Source organism: Triticum aestivum, chromosome 3D (genome assembly GCF_018294505.1).
Source record: "Triticum aestivum cultivar Chinese Spring chromosome 3D, IWGSC CS RefSeq v2.1, whole genome shotgun sequence".
Classification (NCBI taxonomy): Eukaryota; Viridiplantae; Streptophyta; class Magnoliopsida; order Poales; family Poaceae; genus Triticum; species Triticum aestivum.
Window position 1 is genome coordinate 360420056 of NC_057802.1, and position 23322 is coordinate 360443377.

Consider the following 23322-nt stretch of genomic DNA (forward strand, 5'->3'; position numbering starts at 1 on the left):
AGCAAGAAAAGACTCGCTGGCTGGCTGGCTGCTGCTCTTGCCGCTTCTCTTCTCAAAAGAAAGGAAAAAACATCTTCACACTTGGCAAACACGCACGCGCGACGGCCAGTGCCCGAGACCAGACGGTGAAAAATTCCTCTCGCTTGCAGCGGATGGTAGAAAGCCCGCCCCTGGCATGGCCGCTCATCAGTCCTGAAAAAAGGCTTCGTGAAAACCGAAAAGCACGGCGTAACGTTGATCACCCTTGCTACTACTAGTAGTACTTTTTTCTTAATCTAAACAAGAAAACCTACACAGATCGAAGTTCTCTCCACGGCTGGCAATGGCATGCCGCTGAGGGTTTCGAGTCTCGACTCTCGATGACATGTGAGGGAGGCCTAGCACGAGTAGTACTAGCTGAAACTACCGGGGCTTCGGCACGGTGGCCCACTCCCAGCGAGAGATTGCTTTCCCGGTAGTAAAAGACAGGGACCGTCGCAGCAGAGCCATGCTCATCGTAGACACCCACACAGTCGGGGAGAGAGAGAAGCAGACATGCATGCAGGGGGCTGCTCTGTACGTGTACGCGGGCTGCTGTGCCAGGAGCAGTGCGCGCTGTGCGGACAAGAGAAAAAGCAGGGGAAACAGCTGACAGCCATTGCTCATTTGCTCCCTCCTCTCCTTTTGCCTCTCTGCCTTCTCTGCTCCGCGCGCCTTCTCTCTCCTCTTCATTCAAAACCAAACGGAGTGGGCTGCTCTGCTCTCTGCTTAGCCTTTCTTTTCTTTTCTTTGGGAGACACGCAGCCCCACACCTTGCCTTGCCGGCTTGCTTTGCTCCCTTCCCTTCTTCCTCGCTCCCTCCCTCCCCTCAAAGAGTACCACCGGCTACAACACTCTAGCTCCCAACCAAGCGAGCAATGGACGCGGATGGGGCCCACCAAGCTCCACCCAGGCCTCCATGGCCTCCTCGGAAGCACCAGGTGGACGCGGAGGAGAAGGTGAGGCCGTGCTGTGTGTGTGTGTGTGTGTTCTACTTGCTTCCTCGTTGTTCTTGAGCTTGTGAGTTGCCCTTGTGGCGAAGTAGCACAACATACAAGCAGAGCATAGGCATGCGCAAGATACGTTTTTAGAACGGGCTGCAGGTGTCAGTTCTAGATTTTTTTTTTTTTTTTTGCGGGTGCTGGTTCTAGGTTTTCATCGTATAGATTTGGTTGCTAGCTGCTGTTTCCAGCAGCGCTGAATCAGCATCATCGTCGTAAGTCCACGTATATTAGCTAGACGGCTGAATTTGCCTGTCAAATATGGTTCCAACTTCAAGAAACAATGCATCATCAATGACGCAGAGGCCGGAGGCATGCCTCCATTTCCAAAAAAAAAACTTCAAGAAACAATGTTACAAACCGAAGTATTTGGCTACACAAAAGGTAGTCAGATGATTAGATCCAGCATGCGAGAACTTGATGTAGGCTACTACTTCTTTTAAGGTCACTAATTGGTTTAATCATCATCTTTGATGAGCCTCCAGTCGGACCATAGTACCGTTTGGTGGACGTACATTTCGTCTTACTGCACTCGTACTAGTCCTAGTGCTAGTAGCCTAGTACTACGAGTACTTCGCACATTTCACTGGTGTGCGGTAGTTTAGCGCTTGGTAACTCTTACGTTTCATATTGCTATATTCTTTTGTCAAAGAACACAAGTAGAAAAACTTCAGCGTTACTTCTCTCTTGAATCGTTGGGTTCATAGTTAGGCGAAGATTTTGGAGTTAGGTCATGATTCTTCCAGAATGGGCTTATTTTAGTGCTTTGATGCTTTCATCAGTATATATGCCCTCGGGTGGTCTCTCTTTACCTAAATATTAGGCGATTTATTTATACTAGTTAACAGAAACATGTTCCTTAGCCACTAGGGTCACGCCAAGCCGCCAAATCTAGCTCTTTTCTTGAGCCACTGACTGCTAGTGTAGGCGAATAAAGGTTATTGCGCCTTGGTAAGTTATATTTTAGGTGACAGTGAAATGTCTCATCCCCTTTGTGATCTGCATTGCCTTGTGGCAAGAGGGCCTTATTGTGCACCCTTTGACATTATGGTATGTCGAAAAACCAGCTAGAATTGGAAAAGATACACTAATTGGGACCATCTTAAAATTTCTCACCATTCAAACATAGAATAAAATTATTTGCTTGTTTTTACTAATTTTATTGTTCCCATCACTGTTTGTTTAAGTAGACTTCCAGTAACTGTGAGGCGACTTTACTAATATGATCAGGATGGAGTTTATGATCGATGTAGTATCAGGTAGCGTTGCATTAGAAAGTCGCATGTTCTCTATTGTCTTCTAGCACTGATCATTTTATCTTTTCTCAAAAGGTGAACCTGTGTTTTTCTCTCAAAACATAAAACACGGTAAACAAGAAGACGGCTTCAAATAAGAAATATGACAAATATTTTTCAGAAGAAACAAGAAGACAAAAGGCTCATACTTGTGTTGCAATTGTTATTATGTAGACTTAAGACTAGAGAAATTCCTCTTGGCATCTCATTGCAAAGTGAAGACACCACATTTTCCCCTGACCAGCCTATGCATGTCATTTTTGTCTTTTACTTTGTTACAGCATTGAAATGCCAGAAAGTGCAAACTTGTAGATTTATGTGGCTCCTGTTTCAATTACTCATCTTCTACCTTTTTTCATATATATACACGATTTGCGTGCCCTACTAAAGGTCCTTCTGTTAGGACCATAGCCATCAACTCACTTTAAAGCAATCATTGTTTGCTTTATTTCTATTTTTTTTAGTTTTTCTAAGAATCCTGATTGTTTTTAGAAGTATGGATTCATTTCCTCGCTTCCTAGAAGATCATTGCACAGTGAGCTTGTGGAGTTACGCCCTGATATGTTGGTGTAGATCAAACAAAACTACTCTGATATTTAGTTTTTCTTAGATGCCATAGAGTCACTTCTCTTCAACTAAATTTCTTTACAAGAAGATGTGGCACCCAAGGTGTGGATTTCTTGCTCCCGGGCTTCATGGAGAGCCTTTTTTTTTTTTAATCGAAAGTGAGAGTTTTAGGTTTCATAAAGTTCTGAAACTAAATACACACATACCTAGCACTTCTTGCAGCCATATTGTGAAAAAGAAAACGCCCTTAAGGTTGACGTGTACATATTGGCAAAACTAAACTTTTCATTATGCTTATTTGACCTTAAGGTTATAAGCTTATGAGCCGCCGACAAACCATGAAAAAAAGCATTATTCTCTCTGCATGTGTCCATATCAACAAACACTTTGGGTCCTGGGTTTTTTTTTTTTGAAATTCAGTTTGGGTCGTATCCTAGCTTATATAATGGGTATGTCCATAATCTAAGTGGGTCCAGCTGAAAGCTAAGTGGTGACCTTATGCACTAGAGATGCTTATATAGGATAACTCATGGGGTTGGCTATTCTGAATGGCGTCGTGCTGCAGTGTAATTTTGTTATCCCAATTAACATGAGATTTTTATCTTCTCCTGATTTGCAGGTGCCAGGCCCGCGTTGATCACTCGGAGGAGCCGGGCGTCCACCGGTGGTGACGCCTGCTCGATCAAAGAGCGAGGGAGGGAGGAGAAGTCGGGAATGAAGCCGTATTGGTCCGGGAGCGTATACATAGTACTCATATTCTTTTGCGTAACGTTAGACAGTACTACCAGATGGTATAAGTTTCAGTTTTCAGGTAGAGGTGCAATCAGTAACTGGCCAGCTAAGCCTGCCTATTCTTTGAATTTCTATCTACTCTACTATTCGCGCTGCGTCTTTATTCCAATCGAATCCATGGTCCGGCCGTGGTGTGGTTGCACACTGACTTAGCAATTTTCACGCAGTCTAAGGTGTGACGCTAGCTAGGCGTGTAACGCGTGTTAGTCAAGCGCTGCACAATGTAGTGTGGCGCTCTGCTGTCCGGCGTTACAGGGTCTGCGGAGTGATTTTTTTTTCTCTTCAGTTTGTGAATTGATTTCGACCACAAGTCATATTTGTCGTTTTTGCCCTGTCTGTGTATCTTGCCATCTAGGAGTAGTCTTCAGCAGCGCTTCAACTGTACCGGAGTGGGACTCGTCGAGTCTGAAAATAGGCCAAACTGTAAGAAGTCTTGACTCTTGAGGTGAACACCGCAGTCCTCTTTGCCAACCCTACTCTGGCTACAATTCAGGTGCTTTGTAGAGCTCACGGTAAGTTTTCCCAAATGGCAAGTGCCACACGTCAGGTGCATAGCACTCGGGCCCTGACGTCTTTCGGTGGCAATTTCAATCACGCAAGGTTGACAAATTCCGGCGACAGAAGGCAAGCTTCTGTCAAAAATATACTTAAGCATGAAGTTGTCATGCTTGTCAACTAAAGTTGACATCCTTCGATTTTCCATACGCTCGTATCTGACGTGTGACTATTATCAGGGTTCTAAGTTTTGGGATTACTTTCCAAATGCTCGATGCACAATATTGTCCACTCCAAGCACTCCAGGGCATGTCCGAGGCTCCGGGGACGTCTGCAAATAGCTTTGCTGAGCAGCATGATACACACACAGTCAAGAGTGCAGTCACAGTACACCGACCAAACTATCTAAAAATGGCACGGGATGGCTGCGCCATGTTAGCCTTCATTTGGGGGGGCAACACGTCTAGAACTAGATGATACATTTACATGATTAAGTTGCTGCTTCTTGGACAGGGGCATGGATAAATGCCATTCTTGTACCTCCATTCTTCTCCAAACGCCCTCATCGCAGATGAATAACTGCGGACAAGTTAAATTAATCAGGTGCCATAATCTAGGTGGCTCGAGAAAGTAAAACGCCACATAACATCTTTTTGTTTATTTGATGGATCGTGAAATTTCGAGCTAGCAGGAGAAACAGAGCCACAATGATTAACCTTGGTGTCACTCCGGATGGGCAAAGCGAAATGTACAGGTCTAAAGCATTACCATTATGGTGGTAATTAGTTATATGTGCAAGAGTTGTACTATGGTGGATAAAAATGCACAAGCACGCATATGTATGCTGATACGTGTGTGTATATAGTACATCTAAATTTTAGTCTTCATTCTTCAACGTCTGTGATTAATAGCCCTAGTGTAATTTAAGTAATCGGTCAGCTGCATGGCAAAAGTCGCATCCTAGTAGAATTATTATTGTACTCTCTCCGTCCAGAAATACTTGTCATCAAAATGAATAAAAAGGGTTGTATCTAGATGTATATTAGTTCTAGATACATCCCTTTTTATCCATTTTGATGACAAGTATTTTCGGACGGAGGGAGTATCAATTTGAGCTCACCACGCAGAATAAGAAGGCAAATACGGAGTACATGCTATATACACAATTAGTTTATCACTAGTATTTGCAAACAAACAGATAATCTGTTTACACCAACTGTCCAAAACACATACTTGGCAATCCATACAAATACCAGTTCCATTTAATTATAAGATTACTTATAGGAGAAGCTCACAAGGAAAAAGAGGCCCGTTTTGTTTTACACAACAGCAAAAGTGCAAGTTTCACTTTCTGGTAAAAAAAACACAAGTTTGTGCTTAGTGTCACTAGCATGCGGGCCTGTGCATTATGACCTAAAGTGGCATTTCAAGTTGAATTGGTATGGATCAAAAATCAAAATGCCTTAGATAGTAATTCAAGAAGGGCGAGATAAAGAAACAAAATAAGTTGAAACGAGTTGCTCCCAATATACTCACCTAATTCGGTGCCACAATAAGTTCGTCGCCACGTGGCACTTTATCATCTGCATGGCCATCTGAATTAGCAACTGTAGAAACACACAGGAAACCAATCATTGGTAAGTGCACATGAGTATACAAGAGTAAAACTAAGTTCATACTATATCTGTAAGACTCAGTGATACCTTCTGTGTCTGCACGTAACCAATCTTGCGCGCAGACCAATCCCTCAACCGTTGAAGGGTCCATAGTACTGAGATACTCATTCAGCACCCGGGCTTCACTGTCCAGTGGGATGATAGATACAGGGATAGCAAGAATATCACGGGCCATTTGAGAAAGGACAGGATACTTTGCCGCAAAAGACTTCCACCATCCCAGGATGTCAAAATTATCTTGATTCCCTTCTTTTTGACGATAGACAGCTTCCTCAAGATACAAGTCCAAGTCAGACTTGAAGGACTGGCCTGACGATGACTCCTGAATATACTGATCAAGTCCCCGTCGGGCATCTGATAATGTGATGCGAGAGAAGGTCTTAGAGTCATTTCCATTGTTGTACACAGAGCTCATGCAAGAACTACTGTTTCCAGCGTAGAAGAGAACGGCTGGATTTTTCAATGAATCTGCTGAATGTTCATACTCATTGCACAGGCTGGTAAAGGTTTGCTTGATGGCTTCTATTGTTGCCTTTGCTGTAAATTGGTCATTTCCATAAATCAGCTGAAAAAAATACTCAATTGACTTCATCTTGTACCGAGGATCCAGTATGGATGCAAATGCCATTACTGGCCTAGTAAGATCCCAGTATCCCTCGAACTTTTTCAGCATTCGGCCAGCCACTTGTGCAACAACAGGAGATGGACTATTGCGCCAGGTGTTCAAAAGAACCTGGATCTCACACATGTCATTGAAATATAGGTTTGCGGTTGGGTTTTCCACTGGAAACTTCTCCATTGTATTATTGAGCGCGTCAAGTATTTCAGTGAGGGCTTTCACATCAGCCCACTCCTTAGCGGTCAAGAAAGCAGCATAATTTGCTTCCTGTTCTGCAAGGCGCACAAGCACATCGTGATAATAGCATGCAGAATCAAACATTAAGTAAGTGGACGGCCAGTTGTTTGGAGAATCAAGAACTAACAGTTTTTGGTCAATCTGCAGCAGCTTTGCGGTATCTAGAAACTTTTGAAGCCTTTCTTGTGAGAACTTGACATTCTGAATCATCTCACGGACTCTATTAATTATGTCAGATGTCTGTTCCAAGCTTTCTTCAACTGTGAGATTCAGAATATGTGCACAAGAGCGCACATGGAACAAATTTCCGTTTAACAGGAGAAGTCTCCTAGGCTGCATAACTCTGAGAAGTTCTGTGGCAACAATGTCACCAGAGGTGCAATTGTCTAGCACAACAGAAGCTACCTTCCTTTCAATACCCCACTGTTGTAACTTCTCCAGAATGAGATTGGCAATCTGATTGGCTGTAAAATGTTCCTCGACATGCACAAAGTTAAGAATTTTTTTCCTAAGTTTCCATTCATCGCCGGAATGATCAATGTAGTGGCAGGTCAAACACAAGTAGTCCATCTGTGTACTCGATCGCCACATATCAACTGACATGCTAACCCGGCAAGGGGTCTTGAGGAGCACATCCTGGAGCTTCAGCCTCTCGCTTTCATAAATTGCCATGCTATCAGCTCTCACTATGTCATATGACACCATGCTAAACTGTGGCTGGAGATTCTTGACGAACTTTCGAAACCCCAGATCATCCACTATTGAAAACCGGTAGCCATGCTGGACAATCATACGGGCAAGGTCTTGCCGGCTGAGTTCTTGATCAAAGTGTGTGCTATCATTGTCATTGTCCTCACCAGAGGCATGTCCATCGCCAGGCTGCCCAGTGGATGTTTTGTTGTGGAGAATACGGCGCACAATCAGCTTCCGACGCTTACCAGCACGGCGTGTAGAGGTGGTGGTGCATATCGCAAGGTGGTTGCGTAGGTGTGTGGTGCCTGAACGGCTGGTTGCTGTGAGCTGCTTCTTGCAGTGGTTACAGATAGCAACGCAATTGCCGTCAGCACGGCGCTCCTTGGTGAAGTCCTGCCAAACAGCAGACCGCAACTTGCGTGCCCGTGGATTGTGCACCGCGTTCACAGACGCGAGCGTGGTGCTCACTGTGCCATCAATCGTCACCTCCATCGCTGCCGGTGCCAGCATGGTATCGCGTGTAGGCTTACACACTGCAGCAGGTCCAAAGAAGAAGTATCAGGAGAACAGTCGATAGTGGATAGAACTACACATTTTGATCCAATACGAAGTTAAAGGAAATGGCTCCATGTTTCTCTCTTTTGCAGAAACAAAGGGTCAAAGAAGGCTTTGGACACCCTACTGAAGAACTGGGAATCAATGGATGATGACTTCCCATGTACTGTCTGAATAAAAATTCCTCTTTCCAACTTAAAGATTGCTCATGTGTTAAGCGCATACTCACACTACATGACGGCTAAAATTTCGCGAAGTGCTGAAAGCTACCATGGCACAGGGTATATGCAAAATACGGACTGAACGACCTCCTTTCACTAAATCCCCTTCACCTACCCCGTCCGAAGACCCAATCCCCAAAACCACGACACAATCAGCCATGGCAAGCAAGCGATCTCGGGAATCCAGGGACTAATCGAAGCCCAGAGGGGTCGGGTCCTACTCCCGCCCCCATGCTCGAGCTCCACGAAATGGGCTCCCAAGCCGGGGCCTCAGCTACAGCTAGCGTTTCTGGCTCGGGTAAGCGGACCCGGGACGGAGGAGGCGGAGAGGTAGAGGGCGTAGGGCGGGAGACTGACCTCGTCTGCGGCGGCCGGCGGCGAGCGGCGGTGATGGGTCGCGGGGAGGGGACCCGCAACCCGATCCGGTGGGGGCTTAGCAGATCGGAGCCGGGGCCGAGGAGGCGTGGGTTGCGAGCCGCGACCCATTTCGCGAGTGCAGGGTGGTGGTTTTGTCGCCGTGGTGGGTTTCGGGTCCGCGCCTGCGCGATGGACGGCCCCGATGCGGCCGCGACAGCCAGCTTCTCGGTCGGGCGTGGTTGGCCCGGACCCCAGACTACTTTGGTTAGTGGTAGCCAGGTTGGAGTGGGTGTGGGTGGACCGAGGCGAACAATACCTGAACCGCGCGGGTTCGGGCCGAACTCAGCAGAGACCACAAACGAAACGGGCTCGGTCGGACGTACGGGGGCAGTCCGTCACGTCACGTCACGGTTTTACTTACAGTTGGTGTAGGATTTTACGTAGAGTTCGTGGAGGATTGCTACCGTGTCCGATGTGATCCATGGGTCGTGGCCTCCCATAAAAGGCATGGAGGTCCGCGCTACGACTTCCCATAGAGGAAAACTTCCGAGGACGATGACGACGGCGACGATGGGGCGCAACTCGGCGGCGGTACTCGTCGTGCTTGCCTGCCTCGTTTCCCTCGCATCGGCCCAGCAGGTCAAGACGACGGACACGCGCTGGAGCTACCGTCTTCCGCTGCCCGACGGCGTCAGCGGCGCCGAGAGCCTCGCGTTCGCCGGCAAGGACGGGATCTACACCGGCGTCTCCGACGGGCGTGTCCTCAGGTGGGGCGGGAGCGCCGCCGGCTGGAGCACCTTCGCCTACAATGCCAACTACAGGTCGGTCGGTGTAATTAAAAGCTCAAAATCGTGTTGTCAAGTGGGTCGATCGCGATTTAAAATTTAGCTTACGTGTGACATGTGGGACGTGTGTAGGAAAATTCCTTTGTGCTCGGATTCTGGGGTGCCGTCGGAAGAAAAGGAGAGCATATGCGGGCGGCCGCTGGGTGTCCGGTTCAACAGGAAGACCGGCGAGCTCTACATCGCCGACGCCTACTTGGGGCTCATGAAGGTCGGCCCGGAAGGCGGCGAAGCCCAGGTGCTAGCGACGGAGGCGGACGGCGTCCCCTTCCACTTCCTCAACGGCCTAGACGTCGATCAGGCCACCGGCGATGTCTACTTCACCGACAGCAGCACCAACTATCCCCGGAGGTACCGTGCACGCCCGATCACGCCTTAATTTTATTTTATTTTTGTAACATCAACCCCGGAGATGACGAATCAACGTGCAGGTTTAACACGGAGATCATCATGAACGCCGACGCGACCGGCCGCCTGCTCAAGTACGACGCGCGGACGAAGCTCGTCACGGTGCTCGAGGCGGACCTGCCGTACCCGAACGGCGTCACGCTCAGCCGCGACAGGACGCACCTGGTGGTGGCGCACACGGTGCCGTGCCAGGCGTTCCGGTACTGGCTCAAGGGGCCCAAGGCCGGGCAGTACGAGCTCTTCGCCGACCTGCCGGGGTACCCGGACAACGTGCGGCGCGACGGGCAGGGCGGTTTCTGGGTGGCGCTCAACCAGGAGAAGGCGCGGCTCAACGCGACGGCGGCTCCGGTGAAGCACTTGGTCGGCGTCCGTCTCGGCGCCGACGGCGTGGAGGTCGAGGAGTTGACGGCCGCCAGGGGCGTGACGCTCAGCGAGGTGGCGGAGCAGAGCGGCAACAAGTTGTGGTTGGGTTCCGTCGAGCTTGATTATATAGGCCTCTTAGTTTGATCGATTATGTGGCAGCGCCTTTATGGATTAGTACGGGTTCGTTGGTGGTTGTCTCATTGAGTTAGACTAGCCACAATGGGTAGTAACATAAAATAGTAACATTGCCCATATTATTATTTTATGTTACTACCTCTATAATGGGGAGTAACATATGTGTGGTAACATGCAACACTTTATTTATTAAACTATAGACTCATATTGCCTTGATATGTGTGATGTTACTCATACTAGTAGTAACTAGCTATGTTACCACATGTCTCTCTTTCTTCATTTATTGCTTGCCACATCATCTATTTTATCTAGATATGTGTGATGTTATTACCTATGTTACTCCCACTGTAGGTAGTCTTACTAAATAGAGTTAAAGGTCATGGCTTCGTATGGCTTCAGGACTACATGCAACGTTTTTTTGCAGATGTAATTATGCGAGTATTAGTTATCCTTCTGTCAAATCCATTTGCTTTGCTTAAGATCTTTTTCTGTTTGCATGTTTTTCTTTCTGAATTTCGACTATTCGTACGGAATACTATTTAATAATACCATTTATTAGGAAAACATGAAAGGGTGATTTAAAAAGTCATCCAGAATTCTTTCTACATGAAAAAGGACAACAAAAAAGTTGTTCGATACTCATGTTGACTTTGAAGCAGCTACATGGTACTGGCATTTTGTAGGCGTGGTTCGGTTTTTCCCATTTGTCTCTATCTATTGCTGGGAAGGTATATGAAAGAAGGTAACGAAAAGTGGATCGAGGAATAAAAGCTCGAAGACAAAGAGAACTTCTCCGGGTTAGTGGAGAACCCATGCAGCATGGCTTCTCTGACGAGCAGGAAGCCACAAAAAGCAATGTACTATTGTAACTGATTTTTTAGTAGGCGAAGTTGCCGAATTCTGAAATCACTACAGGCATTGTGCAGAAAATTGTCGGCCCTAAAAACGATGTGTCCCCATGATCATTTTACATCACGATATCTTTCTCTTCTAGTTATGCATTTTCCACTTCACTTTTATTTTTATTTATTTGATGGAATCGTCCGGGCAGAAACCGGGAAGAATCTCTTCTGCCGTAGAGGCCTCGTTGACTGCTTCCGCTACGCCAGGAGATGATGATCACGAAAAAACAAAGTGGGATGTCAAGACACCGATGAAAAAGATGGGTTTCGGCTATAGCCTCTGTTGGAAAAGGCAGTGCCTCAGAGGCGCTTAGGCACGCTTAGGCGCTAGGCCACAACCAAACGCCTCGCCTAGGGCATAGGCGAAAGCCTAGGCATTGAAATCAATAAATTTTCCACTCGAGTGAGAAGTCATGACATATTTTGTTGATGACCCAAATGGACCATATTCCAATGGACATTATATGATAATTTACTGATTTACATGCTCTAAATTGATGCATATTGAGAAACAGTATAACGGGGCGAGCTAGGAGCCTCCACAGCGATTCGTGTCTCTCAGCCGTTGGATCACTCAAACATACGATGCAGATCAAGTCGGTCATCCCACATCCTTCACACGTTCGACGAACCGTCTCGCGGGCTGCTGCTCCGCAGAACGAGCTCCTGTTTCTCTCCTTAAGCGGGCCGTCCAAGGCCCAGGCCAGGTCGTCCAAGTTCCAGCTCTATTCCCCTGAACGAACGGCTCCTTTGTTCCTTCCTACGCGATGCGCCGTCGCCGTCAGGATGCTTCTGCTACACGAGCACGACTGGGTCCGCGTCGGTGATGTTCACCCTCCTGTACTCTTCCTCCGGAGCCCCTTCTTTACTTTTTTTATTTCATGTCTTGCAGCGCTCCTCCATGGCAGCGCGGCGCCCGCCCCCGTCATCGTTGTCCATGGCCGGCTGTCCTTCTACTGCATCCGCCACCATGCCTTGCGGCTGTACGGCGCATCCGTTCCCATTCCATAACTGAAGCTGACATGCTTCGTCACTAATCTCAGCTTCATAGGTAAACACATCATTTCTCCATACACTTTGCTTGGATTACTGTGGAATCAAATACTGATTGGTTTGAGTCCTCGTTTTGCAGTCCGTTGAGAAGAAATCTTGCCCCGTTAAACGTTATTCATTTTTTCTTTTGTGAGTTCCATGCTTATATTGGTTTGCTTGGATCTGTTGGGTTACGTAGTAATTTCAAAAAAATTCCTACGCACACGCAAGATCATGGTGATGCATAGCAACGAGAGGGGAGAGTGTTGTCCACGTACCCTCGTAGACCGAAAGCGGAAGCGTTAACACAACGTGGTTGATGTAGTCGTACGTCTTCACGATCCGACCGATCAAGTACCGAACGCACGACACCTCCGAGTTCAGCACACGTTCAGCTCGATGACGTCCCTCGAACTCCGATCCAGCCGAGTGTTGAGGGAGAGTTTCGTCAGCACGACGGCGTGGTGACGATGATGATGTTCTACCGACGCAGGGCTTCGCCTAAGCACCGCTACAATATTATCGAGGTGTAATATGGTGGAGGGGGGCACCGCACACGGCTAAGAGATCAATGATCAATTGTTGTGTCTTTGGGGTGCCCCCTGCCCCCGTATATAAAGGAGCAAGGGGGAGGCGGCCGGCCTAGGAGGAGGGCGTGCCAAGGGGGGGGAGTAGGACTCCTCCTTTCCTTGTTGGAGTAGGAAAAGGGAAGGGAGAAGGAGAAGGAAGGAAGGGGGCGCCCCCTCTCCCTAGTCCAATTCGGACTAGTCCATGGGGAGGGGTGCGGCCACCCTTTGGAGCCTTTCTCTCCTTTCCCGTATGGCCCATTAAGGCCCAATATGAATTCTCGTAACTCTCCGGTACTCCGAAAAATACCCGAATCATTCGGAACCTTTCCGATGTCCGAATATAGTCGTCCAATATATCAATCTTTACGTCTCGACCATTTTGAGACTCCTCGTCATGTCCCTGATCTCATCCGAGACTCCGAACTCCTTCGGTACATCAAAACACATAAACTCATAATATAACCGTCATCTATCTTTAAGCGTGCGGACCCTACGGGTTCGAGAACTATGTAGACATGACCGAGACACGTCTCCGGTCAATAACCAATAGCGGAACCTGGATGCTCATATTGGCTCCCACATATTCTACGAAGATCTTTATCGGTCAAACCGCACAACAACATACGTTGTTCCCTTTGTCATCGGTATGTTACTTGCCCGAGATTCGATCGTCGGTATCTCAATACCTAGTTCAATCTCGTTACCGGCAAGTCTCTTTACTCGTTCCGTAATACATCATCCCGCAACTAACTCATTAGTTGCAATGCTTGCAAGGCTTTAAGTGATGTGCATTACCAAGTGGGCCCAGAGATACCTCTCCGACAATCGAAGTGACAAATCCTAATCTCGAAATACGCCAACCCAACAAGTACCTTCGGAGACACCTGTAAAGCACCTTTATAATCACCCAGTTACGTTGTGACGTTTGGTAGCATACAAAGTGTTCCTCCGGTAAACGGGAGTTGCATAATCTCATAGTCATAGGAACATGTATAAGTCATGAAGAAAGCATTAGCAACATACTAAACGATCGTGTGCTAAGCTAACGGAATGGGTCAAGTCAATCACATCATTCTCCTAATGATGTGATCCCGTTAATCAAATGACAACTCATGTCAATGGCTAGGAAACATAACCATCTTTGATCAACGAGCTAGTCAAGTAGAGGCATACTAGTGACACTCTGTTTGTCTATGTATTCACACATGTATCATGTTTCCGGTTAATACAATTCTAGCATGAATAATAAACATTTATCATGATATAAGGAAATAAATAATAACTTTATTATTGCCTCTAGGGCATATATCCTTCAGTCTCCCACTTGCACTAGAGTCAATAATCTAGTTCACATCGCCATGTGATTTAATATCAATAGTTCACATCTTTATGTGGTCAACACCCATAGTTCACATCGATATGTGACCAACACCCAAAGGGTTTACTAGAGTCAGTAATCTAGTTCACATCGCTATGTGATTAACACCCAAAGAGTACTAAGGTGTGATCATGTTTTGCTTGTGAGATAATTTTAGTCAACGGATCTGTCACATTCAGATCCGTAAGTATTTTGCAAATTCTATGTCTACAATGCTCTGCACGGAGCTACTCTAGCTAATAGCTCCCACTTTCAATATGTATCCAGATTGAGACTTAGAGTCATCTGGATCAGTGTAAAAACATGCATCGATGTAACCCTTTACGACGAACCTTTTTTCACCTCCATAATCGAGAAACATATCCTTATTCCACTAAGGATAATTTTGACCGATGTCTGGTGATCTACTCCTAGATCACTATTGTACTCCCTTGCCAGACTCAGTGGTAGGGTATACAATGGATCTGGTACACAACATGACATACTTTGTAGAACCTATGGCATAGGGAATGACTTTCATTCTCTTTCTATCTTCTGCCGTGGTCGGGCTTTGAGTCTTACTCAATTTCACACCTTGTAACACAGGCAAGAACTCTTTCTTTGACTATTCCATTTTGAACTACTTCAAAATCTTGTTAAGGTATGTACTCATTGAAAAAACGTATCAAGCGTCTTGATCTATCTCTATAGATCTTGATGCTCAATATGTAAGCAGCTTCACCGAGGTCTTTCTTTGAAAAAATCCTTTCAAACACTCCTTTATGCTTTGCAGAATAATTCTACATTATTTCTGATCAACAATATGTCATTCACATATACTTATCAGAAATGCTGTAGTGCTCCCACTCACTTTCTTGTAAATACAGGCTTCACCGCAAGTCTGTATAAAACTATATCCTTTGATCAACTTATCAAAGCGTATATTCCAACTCCGAGATGCTTGCACCAGTCCATAGATGGATCGCTGGAGCTTTCATATTTTTGTTAGCACCTTTAGGATTGACAAAACCTTCTGGTTGCATCATATACAACTCTTCTTTAATAAATCCATTGAGGAATGCAGTTTTGTTTATCCATTTGCCAGATTTCATAAAATGCGGCAATTGCTAACATGATTCGGACAGACTTAAGCATAGATACGAGTGAGAAACTCTCATCGTAGTCAACATCTTGAACTTGTCGAAAACCTTTTTGCGACAATTCTAGCTTTGTAGATAGTAACACTACTATCAGCGTCCGTCTTCCTCTTGAAGATCCATTTAATCTCAATGGCTCGCCGATCATTGGGCAAGTCAATCAAAGTCCATACTTTGTTCTCATACATGGATCTCATCTCAGATTTTATGGCCTCAAGCCATTTCGCGGAATCTGGGCTCATCATCGCTTCCTCATAGTTCGTAGGTTCGTCATGGTCAAGTAACATGACCTCCAGAACAGGATTACCGTACCACTCTGGTGTGGATCTCACTCTGGTTTACCTACGAGGTTCGGTAGTAACTTGATCTGAAGTTACATGATCATCATCATTAGCTTCCTCACTAATTGGTGTAGGAGTCACAGGAACAAATTTCTGTGATGAACTACTTTCCAATAAGGGAGTAGGTACAGTTACCTCATCAAGTTCTACTTTCCTCCCACTCACTTCTTTCGAGAGAAACTCCTTCTCTAGAAAGGATCCATTCTTAGCAACGAATATCTTGCCTTCGGATCTGTGATAGAAGGTGTACCCAATTGTCTCCTTTGGGTATCCTATGAAGACACATTTCTCCGATTTGGGTTTGAGCTTATCAGGATGGAACTTTTTCTTATAAGCATCGCAACCCCAAACTTTAAGAAACGACAACTTTGGTTTCTTGCCAAACCACAGTTCATACGGTGTCGTCTCAAACGAATTTAGATGGTGCCCTTTTTTTACGTGAATGCAGCTGTCTCTAATGCATAACCCCAAAACTATAGTGGTAAATCGGTAAGAAACATCATAGATTGCACTATATCCAATAAAGTACGGTTATGACGTTTGGACACACCATTATGCTGTGGTGTTCCAGGTGGCACGAATTTGTGAAACTATTCCACATTGTTTTAATTGAAGACCAAACTCGTAACTCAAATATTTGTCTCCGCGATCAGATCGTAGAAACCTTATTTTCTTGTCACAATGATTTTCCACTTCACTCTGGAATTCTTTGAACTTTTCAAATATTTCAGACTTATGTTTCATCAAGTAGATATACCCATATCTGCTCAAATCATCTGTGAAGGTCAGAAAATAACGATACCCGCCGCGAGCCTCAACACTCATTGGATCACATACATCAGTATGTATTATTTCCAATAAGTCAGTTGCTTGCTCCATTGTTCCGGAGAACGGCGTTTTAGTCATCTTGCCCAAGAGGCATGGTTCGCAAGCATCAAGTGATTCATAATCAAGTGATTCCAAAATCCCATCTGCATGGAGTTTCTTCATGCGCTTTACACCAATATGACCTAAACGGCAGTGCCACAAATAAGTTGCACTATCATTATTAACTTTGCATCTTTTGGCTTCAATATTATGAATATGTGTATCACTACGATCGAGATCCAACAAACCATTTTCATTGGGTGTATGACCATAGAAGATTTTATTCATGTAAATAGAACAACAATTATTCTCTAACTTAAATGAATAACCGTATTGCAATAAACATGATCAAATCATATTCATGCTCAACGCAAACACCAAATAACACTTATTTAGGTTCAACACTAATCCCGAAAGTGTAGGGAGCGTGCGATGATGATCATATCAATCTTGGAACCACTTCCAACACACATCGTCACTTTACCCTTAACTAGTCTATGTTCATTCCACAACTCCTGTTTCGAGTTACTACTCTTAGTAACTGAACCAGTATCAAATACAGAGGGGTTTCTACGAACACTAGTAAAATACACATCAATAATCTGTATATCAAATATACCTTTGTTCACTTTGCCATCCTTTTTATCCGCCAAATACTTGGGGCAGTTCCGCTTCCAGTGACCAGTCCCTTTGCAGTAGAAGCACTTAGTCTCAGGCTTAGGACCAGACTTGGGCTTCTTCACTTGAGCAGCAACTTGCTTGCCGTTCTTCTTGAAGTTCCCCTTCTTCCCTTTGCCCCTTTTCTTGAAACTAGTGGTCTTGTCAACCATCAACACTTGATGTTTTTCTTGATTTCTACCTTCGCTGATTTTAGCATTGCGAAGAGCTTGGGAATTGTTTTCGTCATCCCTTGCATACTATAGTTCATCACGAAGTTCTACTAACTTGGTGATGGTGACTAGAGAATTCTGTCAATCACTATTTTATCTGGAAGATTAACTCCCACTTGATTCAAGCGATTGCAGTACCCAGACAATCTGAGCACATGCTCACTGCTTGAGCTATTCTCCTCCATCTTTTAGCTATAGAACTTGTTGGAGACTTCATATCTCTCAACTCGGGTATTTGCTTGAAATATTAACTTCAACTCCTGGAACATCTCATATGGTCCATGACGTTCAAAACGTCTTTGAAGTCCCGATTCTAAGCCGTTAAGCATGGTGCACTAAACTATCAAGTAGTCATCATATTGAGCTAGCCAAATGTTCATAACGTCTGCATCTGCTCCTGCAATAGGTCTGCCACCTAGCGGTGCATCAAGGACATAATTCTTCTGTGCAGCAATGAGGATAATCCTCAGATCACGGATCCAATCCGCATCATTGCTACTAACATCTTTCAACATAATTTTTCTCTAGGAACATATCAAAATAAACATAGGGAAGCAACAACGCGAGCTATTGATCTACAACATAATTTGCAAAATACTATCAGGACTAAGTTCATGATAAATTGAAGTTCAATTAATCACTTAAGAACTCCCACTTAGATAGACGTCCCTCTAATCATCTAAGTGATCACGTGATCCAAATCAACTAAACCATAACCGATCATCACGTGAAATGGAGTAGTTTTCAATGGTGAACATCACTATGTTGATCATATCTATTATATGATTCACGCTCGACCTTTCGGTCTCAGTGTTCCGAGGCCATATCTGCATATGCTAGGCTCGTCAAGTTTAACCTGAGTATTCTGCGTGTGCAAAACTGGCTTGCACCCGTTGTAGATGGACGTAGAGCTTATCACACCCGATTATCACGTGGTGTCTGGGCACGACGAACTTTGGCAACGGTGCATACTCAGGGAGAACACTTTTATCTTGAAATTTAGTGAGAGGTCATCTTATAATGCTACCGTCAATCAAAGCAAGATAAGATGCATAAAAGATAAACATCACATGCAATCAATATAAGTGATATGATATGGCCATCATCATCTTGTGCTTGTGATCTTCATCTCCGAAGCACCATCATGATTCCCATCGTCACCGGCGCGACACCTTGATCTCCATCGTAGCATCGTTGTCGTCTCGCCAACTATTGCTTCTACGACTATCGCTACCGCTTAGTGATAAAGTAAAGCAATTACATGGCGATTGCATTGCATACAATAAAGCGACAACCATATGGCTCCTGCCAGTTGCCGATAACTCGGTTACAAAAACATGATCATCTCATACAATAAAATATAGCATCATGCCTTGACCATATCACATCAAGTCATGCCCTGCAAAAACAAGTTAGACGTCCTCTACTTTGTTGTTGCAAGTTTTACGTGGCTGCTACGGGCTTAGCAACAACCGTTCTTACCTACGCATCAAAACCACAACGATAGTTTGTCAAGTTGGTGCTGTTTTATCCTTCGCAAGGACCGGGCGTAGCCACACTCGGTTCAACTAAAGTTGGAGGAACTGACACCCGCTAGCCACATATGTGCAAAACACGTCGGTAGAACCAGTCACGCGTAAGCGTACGCGTAATGTCGGTCCGGGCCGCTTCATCCAACAATACCGCCGAACCAAAGTATGACATGCTGGTAAGCAGTATGACTTATATCGCCCACAACTCACTTGTGTTCTACTCGTGCATATAACATCAACGCATAAAACCAGGTTCGGATGCCACTGTTGGGTTACGTAGTAATTTCAAAAAAATTCCTACGCACACGCAAGATCATGGTGATGCATAGCAACGAGAGGGGAGAGTGTTGTCCACGTACCCTCGTAGACCGAAAGCGGAAGCGTTAACACAACGCGGTTGATGTAGTCGTACGTCTTCACGATCCGACCGATCAAGTACCGAACGCACGGCACCTCCGAGTTCAGCACACGTTCAGCTCGATGACGTCCCTCGAACTCCAACCCAGCCAAGTGTTGAGGGAGAGTTTCGTCAGCACGACGGCGTTGTGACGATGATGATGTTCTACCGACGCAGGGCTTCACCTAAGCACCGCTACGATATTATCGAGGTGTAATATGGTGGAGGGGGGCACCGCACACGGCTAAGAGATCAATGATCAATTGTTGTGTCTTTGGGGTGCCCCCTGCCCCCGTATATAAAGGAGCAAGGGGGAGGCGGCCGGTCTAGGAGGAGGGCGCGCCAAGGGGGGAGTCCTACTCCCACCGGGAGTAGGACTCCTCCTTTCCTTGTTGGAGTAGGAAAAGTGAAGGGAGAAGGAGAAGGAAGGAAGGGGGCGCCCCCTCTCCCTAGTCCAATTTGGACTAGTCCATGGGGAGGGGTGCGGCCACCCTTTGGGGCCTTTCTTTCCTTTCCCGTATGGCCCATTAAGGCCCAATATGAATTCCCGTAACTCTCCGGTACTCCGAAAAATACCCGAATCATTCGGAACCTTTCCGATGTCCGAATATAGTCGTCCAATATATCGATCTTTACGTCTCGACCATTTCAAGACTCCTCGTCATGTCCCTGGTCTCATCCGAGACTCCGAACTCCTTCGGTACATCAAAACACATAAACTCATAATATAACCGTCATCTAACTTTAAGCGTGCGGACCCTACGGGTTCGAGAACTATGTAGACATGACCGAGACACGTCTCCGGTCAATAACCAATAGCGGAACCTGGATGCTCATATTGGCTCCCACATATTCTACGAAGATCTTTATCGGTCAAACCGCACAACAACATACGTTGTTCCCTTTGTCATCGGTATGTTACTTGCCCGAGATTCGATCGTCGGTATCTCAATACCTAGTTCAATCTCGTTACCGGCAAGTCTCTTTACTCGTTCCGTAATACATCATCCCGCAACTAACTCATTAGTTGCAATGCTTGCAAGGCTTTAAGTGATGTGCATTACCAAGTGGGCCCAGAGATACCTCTCCGACAATCGGAGTGACAAATCCTAATCTCGAAATACGCCAACCCAACAAGTAGCTTCGGAGACACCTGTAGAGCACCTTTATAATCACCCAGTTACGTTGTGACGTTTGGTAGCACACAAAGTGTTCCTCCGGTAAACGGGAGTTGCATAATCTCATAGTCATAGGAACATGTATAAGTCATGAAGAAAGCATTAGCAACATACTAAACGATCGTGTGCTAAGCTAACGGAATGGGTCAAGTCAATCACATCATTCTCCTAATGATGTGATCCCGTTAATCAAATGACAACTCATGTCAATGGCTAGGAAACATAACCATCTTTGATCAACGAGCTAGTCAAGTAGAGGCATACTAGTGACACTCTGTTTGTCTATGTATTCACACATGTATCATGTTTCCGGTTAATACAATTCTAGCATGAATAATAAACATTTATCATGATATAAGGAAATAAATAATAACTTTATTATTGCCTCTAGGGCATATTTCCTTCAGGATCATGTTTATTTTTCTTGTTGGGATGGAGAATTGGGAAATAAATCAATGAATTCTACCATAAATTGATACAGAAGTTTGGGGGCTGGAATACCATTTGCTTTTCATCATGATGCTGTTAAGCATGTGATCTTGAGTAGAGAGAGAGATTTTCTATGTTCAATTCTATAACCTAGCAAGTATCTCAGGTGGTAAGAAATTATGTGTGTTGAGTCAGTGTGGTAAGATCTGGCAGATGTTGATTGCTTGCTGGCTTCTACGTTGCTTATTGCGTCAGCCACTATTGGTGCATAATGGTTAGGCTCAGACTGCATTGCTCATCTCCAGGTGTAATGCCTGCATCGTAGGCAAAGTCTGAAGGTATTCTCCTACATCCTGATAATTCTTTGTGTGATATTGTAGTACTTGAAAATATTCCCTTCTATTGCCAATTTTCATTTGCCAGTTGAGCTCTTGTTTGATTAATTTCTCATTCTAGACATTGCAGATTAATCTAGAACTTGCAGTTGTGGGTATTTCCTGAGTGACAAAACGGAAGTAAGCATGGAAATTAAGGGACAATTACAGGACGTGAGCTATGCCCCTCCACAACATTTTGACGTCCCCTGTTCGATCTATAGAAGCATGGGCATGATTTCTTTTGGGCTTTATTAGTATGACTCTCCTCCCCTTGTAGTATTGGTTAGCGGACACTGATTATTATTTTAAAATATTGTTCAAACCATTTTAGCTTACTAAGGTTGAACCGGGGAAAGCTTGTGAAGGCATATTTCTCAACAATTTTAAAGCTTGCATCTATATTTTCATTAAGGGACGGGCGCGGCAAAGCATGCCTTTATGATCTAGTGGGTATATAATACCTGAAGCATGCCTTAATGGTTAAAATAATATGACTGCCTAGGCCACGCCTAGTGCGCTTAAGCATCGCCTAGGCGCTAGGCAAAGGCCGATCGCCTCGCTTCCGCCTATCGCTTTTTTCAACCTTGCCATCCGCAAGCCGCACCCCGCCCAACCCAGAAGTACCCTCCATTTTGTTGTTGAAAAGTAAATAAAGAATGTTCTGAGATCGTGTCGAAATCGTAAGCTGCCCGAAACCAAATTGGAATAAATTTACAGTGATCTTAACCTGGAAAATGCGAGTGAGGAAAAACGGGTAAAAATAAACCAGGTCCTTGAGGGCATTTCAAGGCGACACCTTTATTTTTCTAATAACATGTAGGATAAACCCCATATCGACTTAATTGTGAAAGTCCATGATTGGGATCACGCATGAGATAGAAATTCACTTGTGTAGGTTTCTCATAGAAAATACAGAAACCGAGGCCCCTACTTACCTACCGGGTAGGGGGGAGAAGAGTGGGAACTAGGGCTTCTTTCACTTGTTTGTTTTCCTACAACGGTATCTCCGAACTCAACGGCTCCCACGATTCAGAGCGATAGCGAATTCATACTAGGACTAGGAAGCGAATAATTGCATTCCTTCCAGGAGGTCGAGTGCACGCTTTCCTCGGTTTCGAATCAAGCGACAAAGATAGATCCTCAGTAATGGCAAAGGGGCAGCCTTGCTTTCGGACATTCATCTGCATATATTTTCATTAGATGTCCAATTGACATCAGTATGAGAGAAACTTTCATCCCTATATTTTCACTGAATGGAATTAGCGTTACCTTTGCTGTTAGTTTGAATTCATGAATCGTGTTTCTAGTGGCGAGTAACTACTACAAAAGGTACACAAAACGGGAAAGGAAAAACACAGGAAAGAAGAATATATTCAATAATGTCATCCTTGTTTCGGTACCGGATTCAACTTGAGGGCCGGTTCTCTCTTCTCCCGTCCAGAAAAGTTGGCTTAGTGGATACAGCCTCTTGTTTCTAATGTCCTTCTTTGGACAAGACAACTACAGTATCTATATGGTTTAGTCAGATGATGCATCAACCGTGAAAAGGCTCTGATATGTAAAACATGGGGATATGATGTAAGGGCATCTTCAACACTGACCCGCAAACCGGACACTGCATTCGTCTTCGGACAGAAGTGACCATGAATGCGGGAGGCGGCCATCTTCAATACTTTTCTTTTCTTTTTTTCTTACCGAGTATACCATCTTCAATACTACAGGATTGCATGTATTTTTGATTGAGCTCGAAAAACATAGGAATATTAACACAAGATTGGAGTGGATGAAGATTTTATCATGAAATCCAGTACAAATGGATCCTAAGAAAAAAAATCCTATGTAATGAATTTCAATCAAATGAAAAATTTCTTTACAAATCTTTTGAATCAAAGCGGCTCTATCTCTTTAAGCAACTAGATGATACTTCACGCGTTGCTGCGGGAATCAGTTGCAGTATATTTCAATGAATTTTGATTGTGCATAATATCAATATTTAGATTAATAAATTGTGAATCAAAAT

General features: G+C 44.9%; 2 protein-coding genes and 1 long non-coding RNA gene across 3 annotated transcripts; 2 read left to right on the plus strand and 1 right to left on the minus strand.

Annotated features, from left to right (window-relative positions):
- Nucleotides 1-644: 644 nt before the first annotated feature.
- On the plus strand, nucleotides 645-3817 carry LOC123078887 (uncharacterized). The gene is made up of 2 exons (XR_006437755.1): nucleotides 645-977; nucleotides 3501-3817. It is a non-coding gene; the product is annotated as an uncharacterized lncRNA (long non-coding RNA).
- Nucleotides 3818-4493: 676 nt separating this feature from the next.
- LOC123078886 (zinc finger BED domain-containing protein RICESLEEPER 2) lies at nucleotides 4494-8670 on the minus strand. The gene is made up of 4 exons (XM_044501531.1): nucleotides 8527-8670; nucleotides 5872-7926; nucleotides 5705-5775; nucleotides 4494-4747 (listed from the first exon to the last, which is right to left on the minus strand). The coding sequence occupies exons 2-3, from the start codon at nucleotides 7901-7903 to the stop codon at nucleotides 5705-5707; spliced, it is 2103 nt and encodes a 700-aa protein (XP_044357466.1). The 5' UTR covers nucleotides 7904-7926; nucleotides 8527-8670; the 3' UTR covers nucleotides 4494-4747.
- Nucleotides 8671-9044: 374 nt separating this feature from the next.
- On the plus strand, nucleotides 9045-10396 carry LOC123074663 (protein STRICTOSIDINE SYNTHASE-LIKE 10). The gene is made up of 3 exons (XM_044497445.1): nucleotides 9045-9347; nucleotides 9444-9719; nucleotides 9800-10396. The coding sequence occupies exons 1-3, from the start codon at nucleotides 9082-9084 to the stop codon at nucleotides 10281-10283; spliced, it is 1026 nt and encodes a 341-aa protein (XP_044353380.1). The 5' UTR covers nucleotides 9045-9081; the 3' UTR covers nucleotides 10284-10396.
- The last annotated feature ends 12926 nt before the right edge of the window (nucleotides 10397-23322 follow it).

Coding starts and splice junctions, on each gene's coding strand:
- LOC123078886 (XM_044501531.1), bottom strand. CDS start 7,903: ATGCTGGCACCGGCAGCGATGGAGGTGACGATTGATGGCACAGTGAGC. Junction 5,776..5,871: donor GTTACGTGCAGACACAGAAG/GTATCACTGAGT, acceptor GTGTTTCTACAG/TTGCTAATTCAGATGGCCAT.
- LOC123074663 (XM_044497445.1), top strand. CDS start 9,082: ATGACGACGGCGACGATGGGGCGCAACTCGGCGGCGGTACTCGTCGTG. Junction 9,348..9,443: donor GCCTACAATGCCAACTACAG/GTCGGTCGGTGT, acceptor GGACGTGTGTAG/GAAAATTCCTTTGTGCTCGG. Junction 9,720..9,799: donor AGCACCAACTATCCCCGGAG/GTACCGTGCACG, acceptor ATCAACGTGCAG/GTTTAACACGGAGATCATCA.